General features: G+C 42.0%; 1 protein-coding gene and 1 long non-coding RNA gene across 2 annotated transcripts in view; both read left to right on the plus strand.

Moving 5' to 3' along the window:
* Positions 1-23: 23 nt before the first annotated feature.
* Positions 24-1,897, plus strand: LOC118160841. Its single transcript, XR_004747703.1, has 2 exons — positions 24-88; positions 267-1,897. It is a non-coding gene; the product is annotated as an uncharacterized LOC118160841 (long non-coding RNA).
* A 17,331-nt stretch (positions 1,898-19,228) lies between these two features.
* The window catches only part of UMODL1 (uromodulin like 1), a 48,103-nt gene continuing 40,080 nt past the window's right edge, over positions 19,229-27,251 (plus strand). Inside the window, exons 1-2 of the mRNA XM_035315867.1 lie at positions 19,229-19,249; positions 22,928-23,170. Of these exons, the coding sequence (XP_035171758.1) occupies positions 22,993-23,170 (178 nt within the window). The 5' untranslated portion in view covers positions 19,229-19,249; positions 22,928-22,992. The remainder of the gene's footprint in view (positions 19,250-22,927; positions 23,171-27,251) is intronic.

The following is a 27,251-nucleotide window of genomic DNA, read 5'->3' on the forward strand; positions in this document are numbered from 1 at the left end:
GGGGGGGGGGGGGGGCTGGAGCTGACGTGGGAAGGGGCGCCGCTTACGTGCGACCGCTGGGAAGGCGGCGGTGTGGGGATTTTGTGAGGTAAAGCTAATCCGCCCCGTCGGCTTTGCCCCCTTAGCGCGTCGTTAGGGGCGGCGGGCGCTGAGGGGATTAACGGCTCAGCCGCGCGCGCCTTTTCAAACCGGGCGCTCGAGTCGCGTGAACGCTCCGAAATAGAATGCTGCGTTTAAACCTTATTCTGTTTGCTTTTTTCTTGCAGGGATTCGATGCGCATGGGCTAAACCCCCACGAGAGAACAGCCCGTTAAGGAAAACGGCAATGTGCCCCTCGCCGCGTGCAGCTCTTCCCTCCCCAGCTGCCTTTTCTGCCCTCACATCTGTCGGTGTAGCGAACTTTTTGACAAGCTAGAAGGAGATTTAAGCTGCCTGCAGAAGGAGTTAGAATGAGATGTTTTCCTTCCTTAATTTACTCGTGACACTGTCTCTTCTGACGTTAGTGTGGCTGTGCGATGAGCCAGCACAAAAACTAAGCAAGCTGGTAATAACAGCGGCAGCCACGTGCATGTAGATGAAAAATTTAACAACCCAAGTGCTCCTTCAAAGCCCATAAAACCAAGCGAGCTGCTTGGTTTCAGCAAGATTGCATCCCCAGTCTGGTTTGTTCCGTGAGTATGCCAGCTACTGCCGTGGCACGTGGGCCTAGCGTGCTACTGGGAACAGGCAACTCTGAAATCAGCTTTATCTGTCAGGATAGACCAGTTTATGCGCTGACACCGACAGTGCTGCCAGCGGAGCGCTTGTGAAACCAGCCTGTGATCATGAGTCCTGCAAGGCCCTGCTAACCTTTTTCATATGTACTCAGTTAAATCAGCCAAGCAGAAACAAACGGGCCTTGTGTAATCTTCTCATCCACAGTTCTCCAACGGGACCTGTGCCACAGATGGGGAACGTCCACACTAGAATCACCTGCTGAACAGACCGTGTTCTCCGAGGTCTACGCACACGCGTACATGTAGAAATAGGCCTTTCTGTGCAGCTACTGTCAATTTTCTTAATTTGCCAATTTCTCTAGGGAAAGTGCAGCTGTTTGAAGAGAGCCTGTGTACTGGCTTGTATAATATTGGTAGCAGAGAGCAATTAATCTCTATAGTCCTTACCTTAAACAGATGATTTGAGAAAATTTTGAAGATAATTCTCAAAGGTTTTGTGGTTTCAAGAGAGACAAGACTCAATCTGGCGGCATTTCATTGACATTATTAACATTGTGTAGATGCCTTAATTCCCTTAAGTCAGATTTTTCTTGATTGTAATGAAATGTAGGCAAGGAATTCACGTGCTAGAGCTAGCTGGGGTTTGAGTTGTCTCTTAAGCAGGTTAATTTTGTCAAATGTGTTCATTCACAATTGTTTGAATACTTTCTCATTCTTTAAGAATGGCATGGTTATGATTTTTTTTTAACATCTAATTTTAAATGCTTTGATCGAGCAATGTATTCTCCCTCTATATATGTGTGGCTGCAGCTGTTATTACCAGATGCACGTTTGATCAGTAAAAGGTTTGCTTTCCATTCAGAGTATCCAATTGCTGCTCAGATTAACTGTTAGTCACTCTTGCCAGCGAGATTAATCACTGGAATTTTGTTAAAACACAGTCCCCTGCAGAACATGAATATAAAGCAAACTATATAAAAAATATGAATGATTATATATGGACCTGGTGAGGAAGCATATATATGAAAACTTAAACACTTGATTTGTTTGTACGTTTATGTATAAGAAGCTACTCTTTTGTGATGTAAATGTATTTTACAACAGGGCCAAATTGCGTATGCTGTACAGTTTGTAATGTTAACATTTATTTCATTTAAAATATAACAATATTTGGAAGAAGATCATATCTTTGAGCTAGGCTTTTTCTAGATCTGTAGTTTCAAACGTCTTGATTTGTAGGCCCCTACATTTTTTTTACAGTGAAGGTTTAGACCATGTGCCATTGATTTAAAACTAATGACATTGGGTTATTTTATTTTACAGTTTTAGAAGTCTCTCAGATACACTTTGGCACCCACATGTCAGCATCTGAGAAAGAGTTTTGCAGAGAATAGCTTGATTTGGGGGAAGAGGAGGAGAGAGGATAAAGAAGGGGTGTCAGAAGGCATGTCATGCAGTTTAATTTTGCTTCATTTTGGAGGGGAAACCTTGATGGGGTGTGGATGCAATTTTTTTTTTTTTTAATTTTGGTAAATTTTCTGAATCTTTCTTCTGTCCGTTCTGAACTTTGGGGGCTTAATATGCTGTGGATGTATATGCCACGTATACAGCAGGATATGCTGCTGCCCCGTCCTCTCCTTGCAGGCAGTGTGGCTTCTCAAACGCTACGGTTCTCTCCTAGCTGCTGGAAGAGCAGAAATACAGTACCCCAGGGGCCAGCGTATGATGTCTTGTTTCCGCCAAAACCCTTGGAATTATTACTGCCAATGACATATTGGAGAGGGAGCTAATTAATTTCTAAAAAGCGTGCCAGCTCCCCCGGTTGGCCCCCAAGACTCTGTGGCGGAGCAGGCGCTAATGCTGCAGGGCACACCGGCCCTTCCCCTGCAATCCCAGGACCTCTGGGAAGCGAAGCACTGTCACCTGTCACGCAGAGAATGGCTGCATGAACCCGTTCCTCTGCCACTGCAGAATGCAGCATATGTTTCTGGAAATACCAGAGGTCTTGCTTTATTGATCTCAAATACTCTGCCAAAACACAGGTAAAGTATGACTTGCCAAAATACATAGATACAATTTTCCACCAGTTTCTCAATGCTGACAGGTGTCCATGGAAAAGGACATGTGTTTTATCTTTGCTTTTGTTCTTGCACGTTCATATGAAACTTCCCATCATGACTGTTAAAAGGAAATTTTCTTCCTTCTTGGTAGAACTGTCACTGCTCATCACAAAAATATGACACTCACTAGTCAGAGAATGGGAACAGACTGACAACCAGGCAGTAAGGTATGCAACGTGAATATCACAGAAATAACAGTGTTTCCATAACCCATGCAAAGCATGCTACACAAACAAAACTCTTCCTGGAGTTTTAAATTTTTAACAGGAAAATAGCTATAATACAATATAATGTGAAACTCCCCTCTTCATCCCTGTTTTTGCAGTTTCGTAGTGCCAAGTTCTGAGCTTTTTTAGCTGTCACCCTCATACTTCTGCAAATAGCAGAATCTAGTTAATATTTTCCACTCCGAATCCACATGATTCTAGCAGCTTGGACAGTTTCAGATAAAAGCTGCCAGATAACGACAAGCTAGATATTACCACAGCAAACTGCTCAATAGGAGTAAGCAGATGCATACTTAAAAAGGTGATAGTTCCGTGGGTCAAACAATGGTTCGGGGAATAACAGGCTACAAAGTATTAAGGCATGCATTCTCTAAGCAGGCAGCTGGTCAGGGTACCGCCCTTATTGTTTAAAAGAATAATGTATCTTTGCTTGCAACTAGTAAGCCATTCGGGGATGCTTTTAGAAGCATGTTGATAAAAGCTGCCAGACCAACTGAAATACAGAATTTGTCATGGTGCAACAGATAGGGAATGTTTTCATGTTATCAGTTTTCACAGCTACGGTTAACTGCAGCTGCAGTTTGGCTTCTCAGGTCTTCTAAAAATAAAACCCCAAGTATTCTGATTACAGTGGGCATGTGTAAGACAGTTCTACAAAGTAGCTTTGATTTCCTTATGAATGCGTGCATCCTGGCTCTTTATTTTAGACGAAGTGTAAGAATGGAAATTTAGGAAAGAGCAAATGGAAAGACGGACGATACGGCAAGCGTATTCCATAATTCTGTCCATACGCTAATGCCAAACGAAGAAAAGCTAAGCAAAACGAAGTGTTTCATGCTTGTTTTATATATACATATGTATATATAAAAGGGCTCATGCTTTTGTATATGCTTAACAAAGTTTATTTTCAGAAAAAAAATAAATGGATTGACAGTGGGAAATTTTGCATTAGCACAATAGTTATGTTTATCGTCTTGTTTTCCTGTAAACGTGGCTTTAGGGATCAAATTTCTTGGCAGGGAGCGCTGTGAATGTAGTCTCGGTTCGCTAGGTCTGTCTATAAGTGAATCAGAGAGCACCAAAGAGCTACTCGTATGGTGGAATATTTAAGAAGTCAGCTTGATGCCTTAATTCCTCAGCAGCAAGCAGGCAGTTTGGCCTCAAACAGCAATCTTCTGGGGGGAGAGATTACGCAGAGATGAGTAGCAATTTTCGGAGCTGCAGCAAGTGCATTTTGTTTGTGCATTGTTAAGATGACAAAAAATGTGGGGTATTACGAGTAGATTGTTTTTCTCTTCAGAAGGCTATATCCAAATGTTAGAAATGATTTGTGGTAATTTCCCACTAAGCAGAAAATACAAACACTAGGAAGCAAACCTATTGGCTTACTGAAAAATTGCCTGCATTTGTTTGCTTCATCAAACGGTGTTGGAAGAGTTGTGTTATTTCTATATGGCATTTTTTAGTATATGCAGCCTAAAAGCATTGCATTCACTGTACCTGAGGGTGCTGTTAATGTCAGTAGGCTATTTCACATAGGATGTTTACTTGCTGCTCCTACGACTACAAAATACACATTTTATAACATTTTCTAACAACTTTAAACTTAATGTAGTGCCCTTCTGTGCATATTTAAAGACATGACCGTGATACGAGTTCAGGAACTGAAACTTTCTTTGGGGCTGTGAATACAGAAATGCTGCCCTGTGACAAGCGTCGGTCAGCTTTTGCAGTTTGATGGCCCGTGCAGCCTTACTGATGTCATCGCAGTACTGACTTATTCACCACTGAGTAGAAAGTTAAAGCAGCATAGCAGAAATAAGCAAAGACACTGAATTATTGATGTCTTTATGTTCATGCTACTGGCTGATTTTCTTACTATCAGTTCTGTACCACCAAATTACATTCCTTGTGTGATGAAACCAGAAAGGGGTTATATTTGTCAATGTTGCTTTATAGTTCTGACTGCCCAAAATCTGTAGGAAGGCTGGGGAATATGAAACATTGCTCTGGAAAAGGCCTTTTCACATGACCTGCTTTTCTGCCTACGTGATGCTCTTCCTCCACTTCCCTGTGGCAGTTCATTACGTATGAGACAATTATGTATGGACAACAGAGGCCGGCTGCCTCTCTGTAGAAGTATCGCGCTGCTTTGGTTGCCAGACTCTTCACCAGCCGATGACTTCTTACAACATCTGCCTTGGTGCTGTCATTGGGATTGAAAAATAGACAAAGAAACAAGCAAAATCTTTCAAACTTTTGCCCTTGCCAAACTACTCAGAGTTTTAATCAAAGTTTGAAGATCCAAGGGAGCTCCCTACACAGCTACCTCGATGGCAAGCCTTGCACCACCAGTCCTCACTTGGCCTCGGAGTTACAAACTCAGCCAGTGAGATGGGAACGTAGAAAGGAAGACCTCAGTTCTTGAGACTGATCTAGGGTTGTAAGGTGGTGCAAATGCACGGGTACTGCACGATCCAGCCAATTTTGCTGAAAATGTGCACCTCTACCTGGCAGGCAATTGCTTTTGGGCAGACTGCAGCGAAGGCTCAGCATTCAGTGCACGAGACGCGCTACCACAAGACACGCAGTATATGTCTCTTTTTGCACACATTAGGAAGCTGTTCCCGTTCGTGTGGAGGATGCAGGTATTTGAAGTGGGAAAAGGTGGAGGCTGCCCTGCTGCCAGGATGGCATACGGGCTACCTGATATGCTGTCAGAGGAGATTGGTTCGGTGCTCTCCAGGCTAGAGGAAGAGGTTGGCTGCTGTGATTTAGAGCAAGTCCTAAATCCTGACATCAGTGGTTGAAGGATTCTGACCCCACAATCTTGTCAATGAACACTGGGGTTACTGAAGGGCTGTGTTTGTTCCCAGCTATCTGCATGGAGGTGTGATGTGGAACAGGAGCTGTCTTCTCCTCTCTGGCATGCTGCTCAGCTGCCTGGATTTGTTCTTTCTCCCCTTCAGCTGGGCATTTTTTCATTTAAATCGGGGCTGTAAATTGTAAATATGTGCAGGCTCTCTGCTTTGGGAACCTTTTCTCCATTGCTTCACACCTGCTGCAGACCTACGCTGCGATGAGAGCTAATTTGTGACCTCCTTTTATTTATTAGTACAACGCTGACCGGGAAGAGAGAAAGTGAAAGGGGACTCTGTAATTTATGACATGCTGGACTTATAAAAGTTGATTAATTGATTTTTAGATTATTTTGTCTCCATAATGGACGGTGTCACTGCAGACTGGAGGTTGGCCGGCACGTGTGGTACTTGGCTGGTTGGCTAGTTTTTGTGCCGGATACCCGCAGAAGGGCAGAGCTGTCCATTTTAAACTATAGCTTCTGGTAGAATAGACAGAGATAGAATTCTCCACTGTACCTGGGTAAAGCTGTAGTAACCAACACTGTCTTCTGGTTTCTGTTGGCCAAAAATTTTTGAAAGAATGTAGCTGGAATTATTTTTCTGTTAAAGCTAAAATGACACACTTTCTTCCCTTATATGTTTCACCATTCCCTCTATTTTAGGTCAGATGATTCATCCCTGCATTACTGCTTCTGCATTTCCATTGCCTTAATTGGGGCTTTCTGAGGCATTACATTCTATATGCAATTAACAAATGCTATTTCAAGCACCACGCAGCTTTGTCCTTTCCCTCCCACCTTCCCACTCTCATTGTCTCTGCTTTCCCTAATTTCCCCCTTCACCAAGACCAGCCCCTCCATCCAAGTGTGTACCAACAGAGGTTGCTTGTGTGTACAGTAATTAAAAACTGGGCTCAGCCTAATTGCGTCTCCATATGTTAGTTGGCTGCAACTGGTGGGCATGGAAAGGCAGTTGCAAGTGCTCTAGCTAACCAGAGCTTGACAAATTAGATCCTGCCAGAAAAGCTGAAAAATCTGGCTGGAAATGTGTTTGTAGCCAGTGGCAAACAAAACAAAACACCACTAAAAAGGGTGAACTTTAAAGTGTTTAATATTTTAAAATGCTGTGTATGACACCAAATTGTTAGTAGATTTATGTTCAAAGATGACAAATGCATTTACATTTTTAAGAAAGTGTTTGAAAATGAAGTCATTTGTCATTGTAACTTACACAGAACTCTGGGTTTTTAAAATTCTGAAGCTGAAGAGGACTATTACAGTCATATAGCATATGCCTGCATGCAAATAGTCCATAAAACCCTCCATTAACCCCGTACTGAATTTATAGCTTCTGGAAGAGCTTTATCCTTCCTATTTGCCTGAAAGACCAGACCCTTTCAACATAATCATCTCTTTGATTAACAAGAAATTAGGAGCGTTTCCTCTGAAAATGTGCTAAGCAGAAGAGGTAATTGATATAACAACAAAAAACCATAGCAGGTTCCCAGGATGGATGCTGTAACTTCCAGAAAGCAGAACTGCGGGGTTATTTTAGCAGCGATGGTTATTAGCTACTGGAGGAAGTTGCTGAGGGTTATGGTGGCTTCACTGCCATCAGGAACAGGTTCCTGCCAGAAAGTTGTGCCGTAGCCGGTGCTCGTGCCTGGCACATTCCCCTAGTGAGTGCTCCAGTGATGGTGTGTCCGGAGCATGCAGGAACTCTTCGACATGGAAGTGGCCCTCACACATCTCATTGAAGCTCCGAATGGGGCAGTTTGAAGGTCAGCACCACATGGGCATAACCAAACTCTTAATCCCCATTAAACTGCATACTGATCAATATCACTTCACTGCTACAGATTTTAATAAACGTCAGCGATTAATTTCTGTTTTATAATCTGCTGAAGTTTCTGGACATCTGTTTACTTTCAAGTATGGGCTTGTTGGAATAAAACCTAGGCGAAACTTTTCATTGTGTCATTGATGGATGACCTAAAAATAATAAATTCACGGCATTCTCCCAAGATATAGCAATCATTTCCTGTTGCCTGGCAATATCCCCAGCACTGAATACAGAACTGGGAATTTATTTTATGATGCTGTGCAGAAAAATTTGTTTACAGTTTTCCACTGTGATTCCCCCAAGAGGAAGAACCCATGGCTCATACAGAGAGAGCAAATGTTAATGACACCTTGGCACATTTATGACCAAGTTTCTGTTCCTCTTTCTGTATTGCCATAAATATTTACTGAAAGAAAGCGTTGTGTTTTCTCAAACTTATCCCACTTATTTTACAGTGGGAATTACTCTGAACTTATTTGAAATGGAATTTGAAGTTATTGTAATATAATTTAAAGTTTAGTTTGTTTTTAAATACTCCCTCTTAACAATCCTGTCTTCACGTGGCATGCAAAAATATTTTTCCTTTTCTTCGAGGAGGACTAAGGATTTTTCTAATGTTTGTCTCGATGACATTTTGTTACCCACACAGTATACGTGATTTGGTTTAAAGGGAACCTCATACACCCTCCATGCACTATGCTTGATAGAAGAATGCAAAGGCCCAATCCCATGGTAGGTTTCAGGCAAGTAACCTGCTGTATACCCTGGAACATCAATAGTTTTTGCCATGACTTGAAGGATGGCACTTTGTGACTGAGTTCAGCGTCCAACAACATAAAAGGTAAGTTGAAAGTCTGCCCACTTGAAATACATTGATAAGAGACAGACAACCAGGAAGCCTTCTTGGACTTCTTGGGTTAATTTTTTTCTATGACCTACGATACACCCAGCGTATGCCCTCATTCTGCATTTTTTGGGAATACATTAACGCTGGAAATAGGCTTATATGAGCTGACTCTTATAAGAAAGTCACGAAATAAATCATCCAGAGTCATTCTGATGACAGCCACAGTGGGCATATTACACATTTAGAAAGCAAATGCATGCTAAAATCAACAGTTTCAAATAGTTCGAGTTTCTTCTCGTTGTTGGTATTGCATCATTTGTTCAGCCCCTCTGATAACAGTAAACCCCCAAATTTCCTTTTAAGGTAAATTCCATCGGAGCAGATCCTGCTGTTGATGCTGATCAAAATTGTGTTTAGCTGGTGATGAGCTCAGCTGAGCAAGTGAGATTTTGTTCTTGTTTTTCTTTTGTTTACATGGTAACTGTCTCTTTCCTTTTCCCATACAAATAAATGTCATGCAGCATAGCTGAGATGTGCTGCCTTTTTTATTTATTTATTTATTTATTTTTGCCAGAAGTTGCTAATTATTGAATCACTTGAACACTGAAGTTTGGAGGCTAGACTTTTCAACAGAAAAAATGCAAATATCCTACAGGATGAACCTTGTGGCATGTCAAGACCACCCCTGTTATACCTACCTCCTAAAAATAATGAATTCTTTCTCTCCTATGGGAAAGACGATGAGGTTGCCCAAATCATCAAAACCTTCTGTTTGAGTCACAGATTTTTTGCACCATCTCAATGGTTTTAAACATAACCTCAGCTGTAGCTTCTTTTTGCAGGACAGGATAATTGAGACATCAGATTGATCCTAAATCAACCACATACTTTTTGAGGAGAACAGATTTTGAATGGATGCTCGAGCATGCAAAAACAAAATACGTTTCATTTGTTTTCATAGCAGCTAATTGCATAATGTGATTTAGTTTGAATGCAGAGAGCTGGAAGGAATAAACAAGTTAATAAGGTGCTATGGGACTTGCCTTTATGGAGTGCGTGTAAAGACTTGTTAAGGACAGAGGCTGAAACTAAACCGATAGATAAAAGCTTCTACAGGGTGTTTACAACATCCAGCCCAAGAATCCAAAGTGCAGGGAGCCATTCCCCTACCCACTGATTGCACACAATTGCCAGAAACTAATGCAAGCCATCATTTCTATTTCTTTTATTTTGTTTTTCCCCTTTGTCTCTGTCACATCTGGTCCTTCCTTGTCACAATTGCTTTCTGTATAAATTGTGATCCTTACAGAGTGTAATCATGGTTGAAAAATGTTCAAACAGACCAATACAGTTCCATCTTTTAAATTTAAATATCAGCACATGAATCAAACAGAATTCCTCTTGTGGTGGTTGTGTCACTGTACGTGTATGTACACATACATACATATGCACGTACCCGTGTGAATGTGTTTATATGTGCACGTGCATGCACATACATTGCTGTGTGCATAGAAACCGATAGTTATATACAAATAAATGTACACAGTGGCAAAGATGACAAGCGAAACAAACAAACAAACAAAAAATGTTCATCTATATTTACTATTCAGACTGATAGGAATGTAAAGGGGAAGGATGGACGAGGATCTAATAGTAAATGAGATTAAAATAAACCCTTCTCCTTGGATAATCATTAGTGCTGTTGTAGGTATGCAGAAAAGATTTTTGTAAGTGGACATTGAGTTGTGTTCGTAACCATTACCCTTTTGGGAAAACAGTCCTCCCACATTTATTTTTAGACAACTCCAGATTGAAAAGCAGCCCATTTTGTTGGGGACTAGGTGGTTGCATAATGTTGGCTCATTACTCTTCAAAATTCAGATGTTTGCCTTTAAAAGATAAGATAGACTTTCCATTTTTGTACTTGGCACAGGGGATATCAATATTGCTGGAAGTTGCCTTTACCTCCTCTTGATCACGTCTCCCCTGGAAGATGTTTCAGCATCTTCTTAAAGGCAGAAACGTTCCGGCTATTCCTCTTTTTCCTGCCCCAAGGACCTGAGGATTACACAGAACCTGTTATTCTTGGGTCAAACAAAACTCCAGGCAATTTGCTGAGTTTTGGACCACTTTCTGTCACTCACTGTAGCTTATCGGAATGTGAAACTACTTCAGCTGTGACATTTTTGACGTGGGGATGGTGCTTTAGTAGTGGACAATACAATATGATAAATGCTTTTTTACTGAGCCCTTGTTATCATAAAGATGTACTTGCCACAGTGAGGGTATTTTCCTGTCCCCACAGCATGAGGTTTCCACCTTGCTGGTAAGGATATGTACCACATCCTGGGAGAGGCATCCGATTCCAGCAGTGACATCAGGGTGATTTTCTCAAGCTGTTGATTAAGGGCCTGCCCATCTGCTGCTGTTTATAAGCCCTTGGGACTCGTCACATGAATATTTCCAGTGCTCAAACTTGTGTTAAGAATTCTTGTCCCTCTCGCTCCTGGAAGCACAAGATCTATCAAAAAGCAGATCTCTTGCAAGCAGGGAATCACGTTGCTCTCCAATGTTTTTTCTCTTTGTTGCTTGATCAGAATCAGAGGCATACAGGCAAAGCAAGCATTTACTGTTGTCATTAGCCTAGCTTTTGCTTTCTTAAATCCTTTGCATCTAAGGCATAGATATTTCGTAGGCCATTACAGAGCCTTTTCTGACTTTGCCAGAGGGCCCTGGTCCATCCATCCCACCAGGTCTCTGAGAAGCGAAGAACAGCAAACTAAATGAAAATGTGCTGGATACAGTTCTACCTCATTCGCCTCCCACTTTTTAAGTCCATGTGCGTTTTTTGTGTCTCTCACTAAAGTGATGCACTTGATATCAGCCGTACTATGTTTCTGAGGAAACCAAGGAGACTGGCACGCTGTTGACTTCCACTTTCCAATGAGGATTTGAGGATTTAGGTCTGTTTATGAGCTCTGGCTCTTGGGTAGGACAATATTCAGTACCTTTTAGAGTAGGTTAGAAATTAATTACAAAGATGAAGGGCGATAGAATATGATGTGAGCTGGTATTTACACTTGGCATTTTGAATGATAAACCAATATTAATCACATTATCATCCTTCATGGTAGCATTGTCATTATTACATCTGTAAACCGAAAGCCCTATCAGTTTCAGCAGCGAATAACAAAGAAAATACTCCCTGCTCCAGAGCACTTGCAATCCAAATATCACAAAAGACAGGGTTACGCGCCTCCTTAACCGAAGCCAGATGTTTGATTTCAAGGAGGGAATTAAAATTTATTTTCGCTAGGGAATTTTTCTCAAGCAGAAGGTCAGCATGGGAGAAAGCACGCAGGAAGTTTCCCTACTGGCGTTTGCACTAATTAAGGGTGCAGAACAGATTCAGTAAATAACCCACTGTTTTCACAAGCCAATAAACATTTTGAAAAGCATCTCCTTTTGAGCTTTAAATATCAGAAAATAAATGTGATTTATTTATTTTCAGTTAAATAGAGTTAAGTATTTTTAGCTGGGGTTTCTGTGGCCTGAAAAGTGGAAGGAAGGAAAAGTCAGGAGAACAATTTTCCTCCTATTTTACAATGTGTGACCACATCTTTCACTTCACCTGAGAATGCCAAAAGCCGGTTTGAAGTCTCTTTGTGCTCTGAACATTGAACTTCAGGTCACCTCCTTGCCAGGCACCTCTCCTTTATCTTGATGATGTTTGCAGAGAAGGCGGTGGATTCCTTCTGTCTTTTATGGACTACCAAGCCTGTGATGCAATATTATCTTTTTTCCAAGCCAGCATTTTGATTTCTGCTTCCCTTTTCAGCACTGTGCTATAGTAGGGAAACTGCAAATGTCTGTGACAGCAGTTCAGGCTGTGAGGAGGTCGGGGTGATTTTTTACCTGGGGAAACAGACAGTGCTGCCAAACTGGGGCAGGGGCTGCATGGAGGAGGGGCAGTAGGAAAAACAAGACTTTTCCTGGCATCAGAAGTGGAAAGATCAGAGATAAGAAAATACTCTGCAAGGGAGTGTGGTTCTTCCCCAGGATAGTGGGAAACTCCTGCTGAAGGAAGGAGGCTTCCTTCTGCCTGCACAGAGCCCTGCAAAGTGCCTCCCTTGCCTGACATCTGGGGTTTAGTATTAGGTTCCCACTCTTCTGTTACTTAATTCACAGGTATTGATGGAATAAACCTCGTTAGCATGCTGGAAAACACGGTGCCAGCTGGAGCTTTGTCACACTGTTTAAGCAAAAGCCTGAACTCAACAGATGCTTCAGATGACAGAAGTCATTTGGTGGGCGAAACCATGGCAAATGTATACGCGTCAAAATGCAGAGTCAGAGCGGGATGCTAATAGCCTCCTGCTGAGCAATTCAGAGGGATTTTTAGCCCAGCAGTGCCTTCTGGGCAAGCCTGGAAATTTGGCTTGGCTTTAACAGGCACCTGGCACAGTGGCTCTTACAGGTCTGCAAGACATCGTCTGCTTTTGTGGGGAGGGGATGAGCAAGGGTGCAGAAAAAAACACAGATCCTTTGCTTTTAATCACACTGATGATTTAGTATCAATCTCAAAACAGAAGTAGTTTCAAAAACAACAGCTACACTTGACAAGAGTCCAGGATTTTCTTTAAAAAAAAAAAAAAAAAAAGGAAAGAAAAGAAGAAAGAAAAGCATTGCATTTTTTCACTGGATACAGTGAGATCTGTGAAACTACTGGGGATTTTTGTGTTTGTTTAGATTCCCTCAGAGACACAGATCTGTAGTCATAGCTTGTCTGGTCATTTTGGCACAAATATTAACTCTCTTATTATTTTTCTTGAAACCCAAGCTCCTGTTCTGTGTTGGTTTTAATATAATTTTTTTTTCCTGCCTGTTTGAAAAATCTATCCCCCCTTACTCTTTTATACTTAGTAATTAGGGCTGATCACACCTAAAGTAATTAGCAAGGGGAGAAAAAAAAAGAAACGCTACACCTCCCCAAAACTACTTACTGTGTTCCTTCTTCTAAACAAATATATTCAAGGGTTTGTACCTTCTAAGCAAGCTAAAGTGTGCTGTTTTCTTGCAAACCTTTCTTGAAGTCCATACTCAGTATCCATGCAGTTGGTGAGGGTGCCATAATTTGCCCTGTCTGAGGGTACCATAATTTGCCCTGAAGGTTCCCTTAGTTCAGTGTTTCTGCTTGAAGAGTCTCCCCTTCCTTCATGAGCTTCTCTGTTTTTAATTGAACTGGCTCAGCACCACACAGAAAGAGTTTCCCTTTAGGTCCTTCAAAGTGAGATGTTTTCTGTAAGTGTTTAAATCTAATACATCAATGAAAGATCTTCTACAAATTGTGAAACATTTTATAGGGTTTGGATTACAGATTGGTTTGTGCAAAAAGTTAGATAAATCTTTCATCAGAACCATGTAGCTGGTTTTGTGTATACATCCCTTAGCTGTAAGCAAGATCATGTGTTGATTGAAAAAGGGAAGTGGATTGTATATTTTGGCCATTTTATTTTGTGCTTCAGACCTGCTTAACAGAAGCAAGTTTTGTGTGTGTGTAAGAGATGGATTCACATGGGTATCTGTCAGTGGAGTGCACAGTCCTCTGTCCTTTCCATCTGTATCCCACCTGCGTGTCGGATGGGCTTTGGAGGTTTAGGAAGTGGGGACTCATCCTTCTTCCAGGAGCAGCAGCAGGTGCTCTCCATTAAAAGGAGTTAGACTGGTGAAGCCTGGCCATGCCCGTGGGCTGGTGGCTGGTCTTTGTGTGACATTATCATTCTTGAGCCCCATGGAGACAGGTCAGCAAAGAGTGGGATTGGTGTCACAGCTGTGTTCCTGGCTCCATGCTGCAGGGGATGGTGGTTTGGCCAGCAGGACAGGGAGGAGAGCCTCTGGTTGCATGGTACAGGCCTTACTCTTGGCTGAATGGGGCCTCCAGGCAGACTTGTCCCATGTAAGCCATGGAGTTGCTGAGCAAGAGAGACCTTCTGACTTCTCTTCCAACTGAGCCTTCAGGTGCAATACCTGCCACCCAGACTGCTTGCTTTTGAAAACGCCTGTTTGTAGAGTTGTAAACAAGCACACCATGAAACGTCTTCAGTGGGATGTGCTTCCCTGCAGCACTGCTAAGCCATGTGTGAAGTGTGACCAACCCTCACATCTGGCACTAGTCTCGGTGTCGGGAACGGGACCACACGATTAAAGCATGGGAGGAAACAAGAGCTTCTCTGTGCTGAGATTGCACAATCGATGCTCAGTCGGAGGAGCAAGGCCAGGCAGAGGTTCAGCATGACCTCCGCCTGACTCATATTTTTTTCCTGCTGTTACCAATAAGAGCTTTTTCCTCATGAGTCACTTTAAAACATTTTGTGCATGTTCAGGGAAAAAACACAAGCCGAAGATTTTCCTGAGGAACAGTCTGTCGGTAAGGCAGAACGAATCACTGACTGCAGTCAGGGGCTGCTCTGTCTGCACTGCTGAGCTAATTAACTCTTAGGGCTTCCAGTGAATGGTTTTTTGCACTCATTTGTGAATGTCCTTTTGTTTTTAGTGCATTTGTCTCCAGAACACATCAGTGAAATAAGCAAGTGTTACTATTCCACTTTTGGGATGTGTCTGAAGCTCATGGAGGCAAGGACCCCTTCAAAAAGCTGCCAGGTTGTTGTCCATCCTCACATAGGCCTGGCATATACTGGCAAAATAGGGCTTTTCCTTTTTTTTTTTTTTTTTTTTTTTTTTTGATAAAGTAAGCAAAACCACATCTATAGAATTGTTGCCATGGCTTCCATGGGGTCTGAAACATTGGACCTTCTGCCTCTCCCCATGTCTTCATTGCACTGGCAAGTTTGGCCTGTGGGACTGCTCATGACCACACACAAGGTCAGCGGCAGGGAGCTGAGGTGTCTCAGATCCCAGGCCAGAGTTTTATCTCTGAGAGCTGAGTAGTTCAGATATCTGAGAAGTACAAACCTAGAAGTACAAACCTCTGTTAGGAGCAAACATTAAGGTGTCCATATTATGTACTGAATTTCAGAAAATGGAATAAATTTGTGTGATGATGATGATGAGCGATTTATTTTGTTTCGTCTTTAACTGCATAAAGTTTCTTCTGGCTAAGTCATCCTGTTGCTCTCTTCTAACACCTTTTGGCCTTGCTGGCCAGTTTTGACAGCTGAAGATTTGAAGGCTGTAAAGTTCCTGCAGGCTTCACAAAGATCAGGAGCAGAAAAGAGGAAGGAAGCCTTCACAATGTCAACTAAGGGAAAAAACGTGGTTTGAGCTCGGCCCTCACTAAACATCTGAAATGTCACAGCAAGGTTTCACCTCCATGCACCTTACCTAAGTGGGTTTATTGACACACTGAGGTCCTCAGGACTGGTGGCACCTCCATCCATTCCCTCTGTCTGCTGTGGCCACAGTCTGGGCTTTCTCAGGCTGACAGGCTGTAATCAGATTGAAGTGATGGCAGCCTGGAAGAGGTATCTGGGAAAAATTTACTGACAGCTGATTTTAAGACGTCAGGTTGAATGATTTAATGATTTTCAAGCTTTAGTTTCTGTACATGTATGGGAAGACACGCTGATTTCTGGAGCACGCGTTTTCAGTAGCTTTTGCTGGATTCCCATGGAACCTAAACCCGTGCATGGTTAGATTCCCATGAAACCCAAATACATAGTCCTGCTTCCTGCATGCAAGCCAGTCTGTCTTGAAAGATCATGACTGTATTTGGTACAGTGATTACTTCATAGACAAAGCAACGCAAAGCAAAAAGAAATGTTCCAGCAACTGACCTTTCTGTGCCAAACACCCGGCTTAAAGAAGATCGGGATCTTTAAGTGACTAAATAAGTCAAAAGTGTATGTCTCTAAAGAAATAAAGGCCTAAGAAGCATGATGACAAAACCTGCCCTCAGTGACAATATTATACAGTTCAGGAGGGTGAAATCCCATGTGTCACATCTCTAAACATACGCTTTTTTTTTGCATGGATTTTACATCGCTTTTATTGGCATAGTCCTTCTTTGTACAAAGGACATACTTCAGATCATTTCAGACATTACAAATGTAATTGCAGAAAGTATAAACAACAGAGCCAGGAGAACTGATCAGCTCCTGATGACTGGGCCAAGAGGGCTGTGATGAGCTCCCCAGCGTGCTACCAGCACCTCACAGCCAGGGCTTTGATTCCACTCAGCACCTCCTTCTCTGTTCCTCTCGGTTGACCTTCCTCACCAGCAAAGCAAAAGTGAGAAAACTTTCCACTGGGGTCTTAAGGTAACGCCTAGCTGAAAGAAACAAGGGAAAACAGACCAAAACTTTATTTGTGAAATACACCAGTAGCTGCTAAAATATAATTACATGTAACCAACCATGTGTGTACAGGTGGTTGGTTTTCCAAAATGATTGCTAAATCTGTCTAACTCCCCTGCAGGAGACTCTGTACTGAGCTGTGTTGGGTAAGCACAGCACATTGCAGCAACTGCAATAGTATGAGGAGCACATGCTACTTGCATGGGATGCAGGGCATCATCTTAAACTTATTGCAGTTGCTTACTGCAGTGCAAGAATATGTCTGGAAGATTTGAAAATGGCTGTACAGGCATAGGATGTGCGCTTATTTGACTGAGGAGTGTCTTCTGACACCTGCATGGCTGAAAAATTAAGTTGTTGAGTGCCTAAATGGTTGTAATGCTGAAGAAACAATGCATATACATATCAGAACCTCAAAGAATCTGAAAATTACAAGATCATTGCTGGATATGTCTTTTGTATCCATTTCTTACTTAGATTAAACACCCACTGACTTTACCTACAACTTTGAAAAGGGGTTTCTGCGTATCTGTGTAGGAACCATTTTATTCACTCCTGCAATGAAGTTACAACTCGCTGTTGGTTATCTGCCCTTAGTACAAGCCCCAAGGCTGAGCTGTGGCTATGCAAAGTTGGATCCATGTTTTCTAAAAGTCCTAAAGCTGAGCATGTATCTAAATACTCTAGATCGGAGATGTTAGTCGTTTATTGCAAATTGGAGGATTATCTACAGTCATGGAAGTCCTTAATGCTGAAGATAGTAACATTTGTTTTACAGCTAACTCTGAAAGCAGCAGCTGTTTAAGACATATGGCAGCCTATCCAGCAATTTAGGATTATAAGTGGGAGACCCCAACGCAATCCAATTCAGATATGAGCCTGGAATTACCTATATTTGAATTTAGCCAGGATGTAAGCTTCTTGCAGAAAGTGCCAAGTCATTTCTAAGTACTGCAGATCTTTTTTTTTTTTTTTTTTTTAATTATTAGTGGGATTTTTGAGTCAAATGCATCCTTTATAAAGACTACAGCCAGAGTCTCCCCGCTGCCTCCCCGTGCTAAGCGGAGATCTAAATGGTACACCTGGGACCTGCAGCCCAACTAGACATCCTGGTGTGGGCAGGAGAAAGGGTGCTAAGATATACATTCCCCTCATGGTTAGCAGCAGTATTTCCAAACCAATATATATATTTGGTTGAAATGTTCTCCTATGCCTATTTTCCCATTATCACCAAAGCCATTTTCCAGCTGAAGGCCCTGACTGTCCTGCCTTGTGAGTGCTGAAAAGGTGATTGCCTGGCAGTATTTGTAGAAATGGTGTTACTCATATTCTGCACATATAGAAATGAAAGTGTTTGTGGTTCTAGCTCTCTTACAGCTGGCTCTTTTATGCATGTGAATTTGCCTACGGTGCTGTTATCTGTAGTTAAGTATTGATATGAACAGCTCAAAGAATCGTACCTGTGACTTCCCATACCTCATTGTCAGCCCCTAATAAAATACCGAGTTGGGTTTAGTCTTTTACTGTGTATAAGCCAAGTTAGTTGCACTGAAGTTATTGTCCTGCGTTGTAAAGCCACAGACACATTCCTCTTGGGAGCCTGCCTTTGTGATTTACATGAAGAAAAGAAAGGGGTTCTGGTTCCTCAAGCATACTGACTCATGCGCTCTCTACTACGCGTTCTTGTTTGCCAGCACTGCTCCAGCTTATGTGGTGCTGAAATTGCAATGAAACGAGGAGCAAAGTGAGAACAGCCAGTGAAACAGCATAAATTCAGGAAAATAATTGACAGAGACATTGCACTAATCTTCAAGATGCAAACACAATATCACCCGATGTGTGAACAGAAACAAAATTCAGGGTACCTATACCTGACAGCTGGGGTACGTAAACCTATCTCCTAGCTGTTAGGTATTCAAGGCAAAGAGGGAATAAGTGCTCCGAGGGATAACCATGGATTAAACCAGGAATTTTGAAATGCCTTGCTCTCAAAGTGATGCAGGGAGGTAAAGCTGGGCAGGCAGAAGAGGCAGGTTCCCAGGGGAGAGCACGAACGAGAGAGAAGCGGCGAAATTCCCACCGGAGTCCCTTTGTTTCTGCTGCTAGCAGCTCTCACCCACCTGCAGCAGGAGAACAAACACAGCACAGTTTCCCTTGATCCAAAAGCCTGAAAGTGAGGCCGATTGAGCCGGACTGCCCTGCAAACGAAGCAGTAAGAAGGGCTCACCCAAGGCCGGGCGATACCATGGCCAGGGTCCCTCCTCTGGTTTTGGTTCTCATCCTCGGGGCAGCCACACAGCAGGGAAAGGGAAATGAAATCACAGGTGAGTGATGCAGACCTGTGCAGAGGACCACAGTTTATATGCAGGGCTGCTTGGGTTGGGTGTGGGATATCTCCTTATCCGAAATAAATGAAGTAGTTGCCCTCTCCAAAGAGCTGGCAGCATCGCAGTGACCATTTATGAAGTCTCTGTTGACAATTAACCAAACAAAACTTCACCAAGCCAAAACGCAACTTGTGTGCCCAAATTCTAGTCTTCAGGCAAAAGCCTTGCCTTTTCCTCTGTGCCACAGGTAAATGAGTAGAATTGCTGCTTTATCTTCAGGAATGTGCACATTTTTATGAGAATTGTCCTCAGAATAAACTTTTGGAGGAAATTAATGTGGCAAATTACATGGCAAATTCTGAAAGAGGCATAAAATGAGACCTAGGTGACGTGCTTAACTTTCATCTACGCTGTAGGCTGTAATTTGGAAAAAAAACAACTAATCCAGTTGCCGGGTTTTAAATGCTATATTAAATCCTAAATCGTTCTTAATTTCTGGTTTGATTTATTTAGATGAAAAAATATTGGGATTTTTTGGCTGGCTTTTATTGCGTTTTTTTTTTAATTAAGTGGTTTTGTGAGGCTCAGTTAAAATCAAAACCATATTTTTAAAGCTTTGCAAACTTTTCTGTTATTCTGTCAAAGCCACATTTAAAAAAGCTGTTGCTAGAGGTCGGGAGTCAGCAGAACCCCTGTTCTGCTGCTGCTCCAAGTCAATGGCTCTGATTTTAGAAAGAGTTTGAAATGACCAGAAAAATTGAGTTCTCAGGCCATTTTTTCCCCCATGTTTCAGAGCCTCTGCCTTTTAAAGCTGCATTTGAATCTGTGAACCTGTTCCAACAGATTACTTTTGAGGTTATGGCAAGGCAGGAGAAGGGCTCATCTCTGAATCTTGCTGTCTTCCAGTGAAAGGTTTTGCAGATTTCAGCTCACAGTGACATTTCTGGCCCTTGAGCAGCTCTTGTGAGGTTTCCAGAATTGCAGCTAAGTCTGTGGTATAGAAGCTATCTTTTTATTATTATTTATTTTTATTTTTATCTGTCTATTTATTTATCTTTATTGCTGAGTTTTTGGTTGTGCTCTCATGTTCTGGCTCTGCTCTGGGTTTGTCTTTCAGTTCTGAGCAGCCTGCTCCTAACACAGGCTTCCCTTGCAGCCTTTCTCCTGAATATCTGTTTCTATTAACAAAATAGGTGCTTTAATGTTTTTTTTCCTCTTGCTTAACATAATAAAATTAATACTTTTTGCTGCCTGTGCTGAAATCTGGTGATTGCTAAGATAAAAACATGAAGCCCAGAGATGACTAACATGGCGCTGCCAATGGCAGGGGACTCCCTCCGTCTGCTTTGCTATTAACTTCAGCTATGTGCTGCTGGAAAAAGCAGCCAGTGTTGTTTGATTCCGCTTGATAGTGCCATAATCCCATAGATGGGGGCTAATGAGAACTGACAGCCAATTTGCTAAGGAGCCCAAATTGATCTAAGCCACATTGCTCAGCAGGAAACTGCTGTCAGCAAATAATTGAATGCTGTGAGTGCCAAAACTTATTTTAAACTGGATCGAAGTGGTGGGTGATGGTAAGGCTGGTGGTGCTGCACCTTCTCCTGTCACCTTCAGTCTAACCCTTTCGAGAATGGTATCTTTCTGTACCACCATAGCCATGTCTCTTTTGGCTTTGGCAGCCTCATTCCATAGCTAGTATCAATGTTTAAGTATGAAATATGATTTCATATCTGCTCTGACAGCTGTAGCTTCTAATTATAAACTGTGTCTAATTCTATACCATTTTATTCTCAGTTTCATACCTGTATTTATGTTGCACATTGCTGTTAAGCCTAAGCCAGCTCAGCTGACTCTGGAATTTTTAGCTTTCCAGTGCTATGCCTTTGCTGCAGCCTCAGCTCTGCACTGACAACATGGGTCTCCAGTGCTCTCCTTACTCAGCTGCTTGTGCCTTATATAAAGTGATAATCACACGCATTGAATAACGAAGAACAGTCCTTGATCTGTGATTTCTGTTCCCAAACCCAGTTTTTTTTTTTTTCTCTTTTCCCCTCTCCCTGAGGAATGTCCTAAATTCAGCTGGGGAGGGAGGCTGTGGCTGGATACGGGCTTTCATGATCCTGGTCAGGCCTCTGTCCTCCTTCCTGGAGGAAGGCCTTCCGAGTCACTTGGTGGAACCAGCTTGAGGGACATTTTGTGGCCTATGGCATCTGTCCCATGACTTCTTCTGGACTGTCCTTGCACTGCACATACACCATTCTGTTCTAAGCTCTTTTACCAGTCCTGTTCTAATTGTACCTATATTATTTGTTTATTTGGAAAGCTAAATGTGATAAAAGCACATGATTCCTAAGAACCTGAATAACTTTTTTGTTTCTTTGTTTGAATTGTTTTTACATGTTTCATCTTTTCTGGCAAGAGATAAGCTGTACAAATAAGATAAGCCATAAATACTTCCATTTTATGCTTGTTGTGTATGCTATGTTAGCTTCAGTCAGTGTGTTGACTGGTCCCGGTCCCCTAAGAGCTCTCAAAAAATGATCCTACCATACTTGAATCTCTGCAGCTAGATCATATTTATCCCTATTAAAGTATCTTTTGCTTTGTCTCAAGGATGATAAAGGCCTTTTTAATTCTATCCCATCTCCTTCCCAAATGGGACACGGGGTGACTCAGCCCTATGGCTTGTATAACATCTTATTAAGGGACAGCCTAATGTTTCTAACATGACTGTAGGTTGCTCAGTGCTAATTCAACCCCATCTGTGGTGGTGTTGTTTTCTTTTTACTGCTCCTGCTTTTTACTGCTCCTCAAGTACTTCAGCTTTAAGTAAAGCACATAACAAAACTAACTTTAATACTCCTCAAGAGCAGTTTCAGAGCCTCAGAAATTGAGTCCCATTCTCAAACTGGTATGAAATTATGTAGTTAATGAACTTATCTCTAACTTCATTAACATTGAAGTCAAGGAACCACAGCAGCTCTCAGAGGACCTGGTCTAATACTGTCTACTGCAAATGCAGACAGGCAACACAGAAGCTCCAGGAATACCTTTTGTCTCAGATACCTGAAAGTCCTCCCCAGTGATGTATGAGCACACAGTTTTAGCCTAGGGCGGTGTCTGAAGGATGTCTTATTCCAGACATCTCTCGTGACTCATCTGCCCATGAGTTGCTCACCCTTCATTCCAGTTATAGTCAGTGCAGCCAGATGAACCCTTTGGCAGCATAAGCCTGGAGTGGACATCTGAAGTGCTTGGATGACTCTGCTCTGGAAGTGCTTATTCTGCTCCACTGTTAATTTCTATTAATATGTATTAATTTACTTTACACATACTTGAGTTAAATTGCCCTTTTTCTGCTTTGTCCCTGAAGGCACTGAGAGCTCTTTGAATTTTCTGCCAATATGGATCGTTTCATGACTGAAATGATTCCCGCGACATGCAGTCACTACTAATCTTTTCTTCCGTCCATTTTCTTAAGTGACATTCTTCCTAACATCAGCCTCCCTGGAAGTCATTCATCTGTGTTGATTCTGTCACTGCTTTCTCATAACAGCATATTTAACTAGATACTGCAGGGAACTTATGCTGCAGGCAGACAAGTTATTACTGATCCCTCTCTTTCCTGTTTATTTTATTATTATTATTATTATTATTATTATTTTCTTCTAGAAAAAGGCCTCTCTTTGCTAGGCTATCATCTGTGCAACTACAGCCTGACCAAAAATGTGTTTAAGATGGTTGCCTACCAAAAGTCCTATGAGAAGAACACTTCCTGTGGTGGATGGATCCCGTGGATGGTATGTCCCCGGACATACTATAAAACACAGTATCATACAGTTGAAGTCCCTGAGACCATCAACCTTACAGATTGCTGTGAAGGATATGAACAAGTTGGACTCTACTGCTCTTTAGGTAAGTTTTAGTCAGATTGATAGTTAATATAGAAGCTTCTGCTAGAAGAGGATTCACTTAAACTGAGACATGTAAAGGCTTATTTCAGTTCTGGGCAATATTTTCCTCTTCACTGAAATCAGTGAGTCTGCAAAATTCCACAGTAAACGCAGTCTAACATGGGGAAGAGTAAACATGAAACACCAATGTTTCTGGCTCTTCCCATTTGCCAACCTTATTCACAAATTCCTGGCCAGTTCCAGGTGACCAAGAAACAAGCACTTGCTTGTTATCCCTAGAAGGGCTTCATCCTGGTTCATGCCAAAATCTGTGGCCAAGTGTGATAACTCATGTAGCCTTGCTGTGTGCTGTGTCTGCTGTCAGTGTGCTTGCATCTACTCTAGGAGCTTTCTTCTCAAAATAATTTAGGATGCACTTACGATAATATTTCCTTTGATTTGGAGCAAGGACAGTTCCCAGGCTACTAGCTCAATTTTGGTGTTAATTTAAAACAACCTGTGGCCTTGGGCAAGGTGGTACCACCTGTTTTCTTATCAAAGCTACATTAGGGCCTTTTTTTCCCAGGTGCATCCTTGGTTATCTAGGGCTATGTTGTCAAAACCAGTGAACCTTTTAGTGGATCTGATCTAACTTCGGAGTTATAACAGGACCCTACCTGGCAATCATCTCTGACTCTAGATGGAAGCTATTCTGCATTCCCACATCAGAATTAGCAGCTGTCAACAAGAAATTCCTAATTTTTAGGAAGACTTGCATCACACGTGGAAGGAATTCCTCGGGGAAAATGTGTTTCCAAAAAGTTTCCAAAGGGTTCCTGTGACAAAGTTCCAGTGGGTACTGGTCTACCCAAGTAAGTCTGGTATAAACTGCTATGATTCCAATAGCATTAAAATGGAGCAGAAGGTGTTGTGAATCCTTTATGATAAGAGGAATTTAGTTTTCTTTATATTAAGTCCTTTAAGAACATCTGTAATCAAGCTGAAGTTGTGCTTGGAAAAAAAAAAATATTCAGGTATCATTTTGTCCTAGATCATATATATTTGAGAAGGTTCAAGTTATACCCCTGTAACTTTATTTTTTTATTTTTTTTAATTTTTTTTAATGCTTTTTAAATTAAAAGTTGTATGCTTTTAGTCTGAATTAGATGATCTAATCTTAGATTGATTTTGGAGTAAATCTTGGATTAGGTAGGACAACACTTCTGCAAGACATAATTTTGTCTCCTGTTTTCAGCATGACACTGCATTTTCTCCATTTCCCCTTTTCATGTTGTGGTTGTGGTAATTTATATAGTGTTGACACTGTAACAAAAGATCAAAAAGGAAAGGTCCTATTGCAGCCCAGGCCCTCCTTTTGTGTCACAGGACTTGAGTGACTCAGTTCTATGGGAATGTCCCCAAACCTGCTCCTGCATTGGGTCATATAACGTGATGTGAGAGGGTATGAGCTGTACGTCTTGTCATGGGATGCGTCAAGAAGAATGTGTTCATCTTGCATTTAAATTGCTTCAGAGCATTGGAAAAATGAACCTCAAAACTATTTTGCAAGGTATTTTCTACAACATATGCTAGTAGAATATTGTATCTATCAGGAAAATGCTTTTAACAGAAAGGTCAGAACACAGAAGTGGTTGTTGTGCTGTATTTGTTCTTAAAACAATTTGCTAAAGAAGTAGAAAAGCATAATTAGGCACACATCATCCCTCACTTACTGTATCCTGCAATTGTTTTGTCTCTGTGGCTGTGGTGGACTGTCAGACAGGGCACAATTGGACCTGCAGTCAGGTCAAGTCAGTTACAGTATTTCCAGGCAGTCTTGCTTGACAGGCGTAGGACCCACTGTTGATAATGCATATTTTCCAAACAGCAGTTCCAGGCTGGGAAATCTCTCCGGAAGATCTAATTAGTGTTGAATAGCAACTTCAGTAAGGTCATTTCTATATACATGCATGTGCACGCATGTGTGCACATACGTAGTGTAATAAATTAATCCAATGACAAGGTGGAGAAGCAGTTGGAGAAAACTGCTTGTTGATTTCCTAGTACAAGAAAATAACTGTGTCAGCCAGATGTTGAAGGGTGACCAGCTAGTTCTGTTTGCCTCTATTTGCACAAGGAACTGCTTGAGGGACCATGATTTTCAAAGTGCTTCAGAGCCTCCAGAATTCAAGATCACCTCCTGGGGTGGAGAAGAAGGCATCCTGGTAACACTTTAAATATTTTTTCTGGTACAATTGTATGCCTCTTAAAAGCACCTCTGAAGGAATATTAGGCTTGAGAAGTGTCAGTGAGTTTTTTTCTAACATTAACAAATCTGTAAATCTCCTGTAAAGCTTAGCTGCAGAATTTCTGATCTGCCCTTGCCACGTTGTTGCTATACACTCTAGGCAGGATTCTCCATGAAATACTGTGGTCACCTTGACTCTTTTCCTGTCAGAGTAAATTTGGGATTATTTTAAACCATAAAAGGATTTGTCTGGCTTCTAGGTGATTTCTCTGTTTAGATTATTCCAGTATCTTTGCTTTTCAGGGCATTAGTCATATATTCTGTGAATGGTAATGCACTGTCTAGACACAGTCTTAAATAAATGATGAAAAGAGAAACTGGAACTGCTGAAATTACGGCACAGCATGCTGTTAAACTACTGTTATTTTCTTCTTGATGTTATCCATGCTGGCATACTCTCCATCTTACCAGGAGCTGGAGGGTCTGCATGACCTTTCAGAGAAACCTGGTCCTCGCCGCTCCCCTCGCTTTCTTCCTGGAAGGAAACATTTGTCCCTGCCTGAGATACAACAGGCTCTGCTTTTCTTATTATTTACTGTTGGGGCAAAAATATCTATATCACAAGTCAAGATAGTTCTCACTTGCTGTCTGTCAGTCCATTAGGATGGTAGTATATATGTGTGTGCATACACACAAACTACTTTAACTTTTTAAAAAATATGTTTCCAGAAGCTAAAAAGTGCTGGAATTAATTCTAAAGTTAGAATTAAGTAAAAACAATCGTTGTTTCCTCTCCTTTTGCCTATGCATGCAAATAAACCCTGTTAGTTACCCGACCCCTCTGCCTTGCCCTGAGGACCACATTTCCATGTGGTGCTCAGGGGCGACAAAGCCTCCCTAAAGGGCATCCCAGAAGTGCTGTCCTGGCCCCTGCTTTCACTGCGTGTTTCAGTGCTCTGTTAAGCCTCTCTCTGAACAGAGAATAATTTATCACCTCCTGAGGTGAATCCCGGGGTGATGCCCAGACAGCAATTTATCTTCTTGAAGCCTCTGGGAGGGGAGGGAGATTTTCTGCCTTTCACAGTTGCAGCGGGACTTGGATCACATCATTGCGTGCCCACTCTGGGACACCGAGGATGTGATTTCTATTCTCTGATTATTTATTTTTATCCCTGGAGTGCCCAGTGCTGCCTCCAGCACCATCGTGCTTGGAATGTGGAGCCCTGTGCCCTTGATGGTGATGGTTGAGCAGCCCCCGATTGCTGAGCAGGTCCCAGAGCTGCTGAACCCAGAGCGGTTCCTGGACCTGTGAAACCCATGTATCTGAAAGGTGGTTATAAGCTTCTTGCAGGAGACTTCCCTAGTATTTTGCAGGATTTTTTTAATAGGCAGAGGCAGGGTCCAATTCTCCAAGCTGGTTTTGTCTGCCTGGGTCTGTGGTGTGGTTACTTCTGGTGGTTGGTTTGGCACCCACCTTCTATCATGCTACCTAAGGTGAAACCAGAGCGCTTACAGGCAAGAGGCTCCTTCCTTATCTGCCATCTCACCCTGACTGATCCCTGTCCAGGGAGACAAATAGTGCATCAGCGTGTGATGAAGGCTGTTTTTTTTTTGGCACCTGTACAAAAAGGCTGAAATAAGAAGGCCCAGACACCTTTAATCTGGAGTTTCTTAGTGAGAGCTCTTGATTTGCAAAGTTAATTTGGAAAGTGCTTTGTGTTACATAACTTCCTCAGATTTTCAGAAAAACAGCTGTAAAGTAAAAAAAATAATAAAATAAAAATAAAAAAATAAAAAAATCAGGTGTCCTGGTAGCTCCCCAGCAGGGCTGGGACCTTCCAGCCCCTGTGTGCAG

The sequence above is a fragment of the Oxyura jamaicensis genome, chromosome 1 (genome assembly GCF_011077185.1).
Source record: "Oxyura jamaicensis isolate SHBP4307 breed ruddy duck chromosome 1, BPBGC_Ojam_1.0, whole genome shotgun sequence".
Taxonomy (NCBI): domain Eukaryota; kingdom Metazoa; phylum Chordata; class Aves; order Anseriformes; family Anatidae; genus Oxyura; species Oxyura jamaicensis.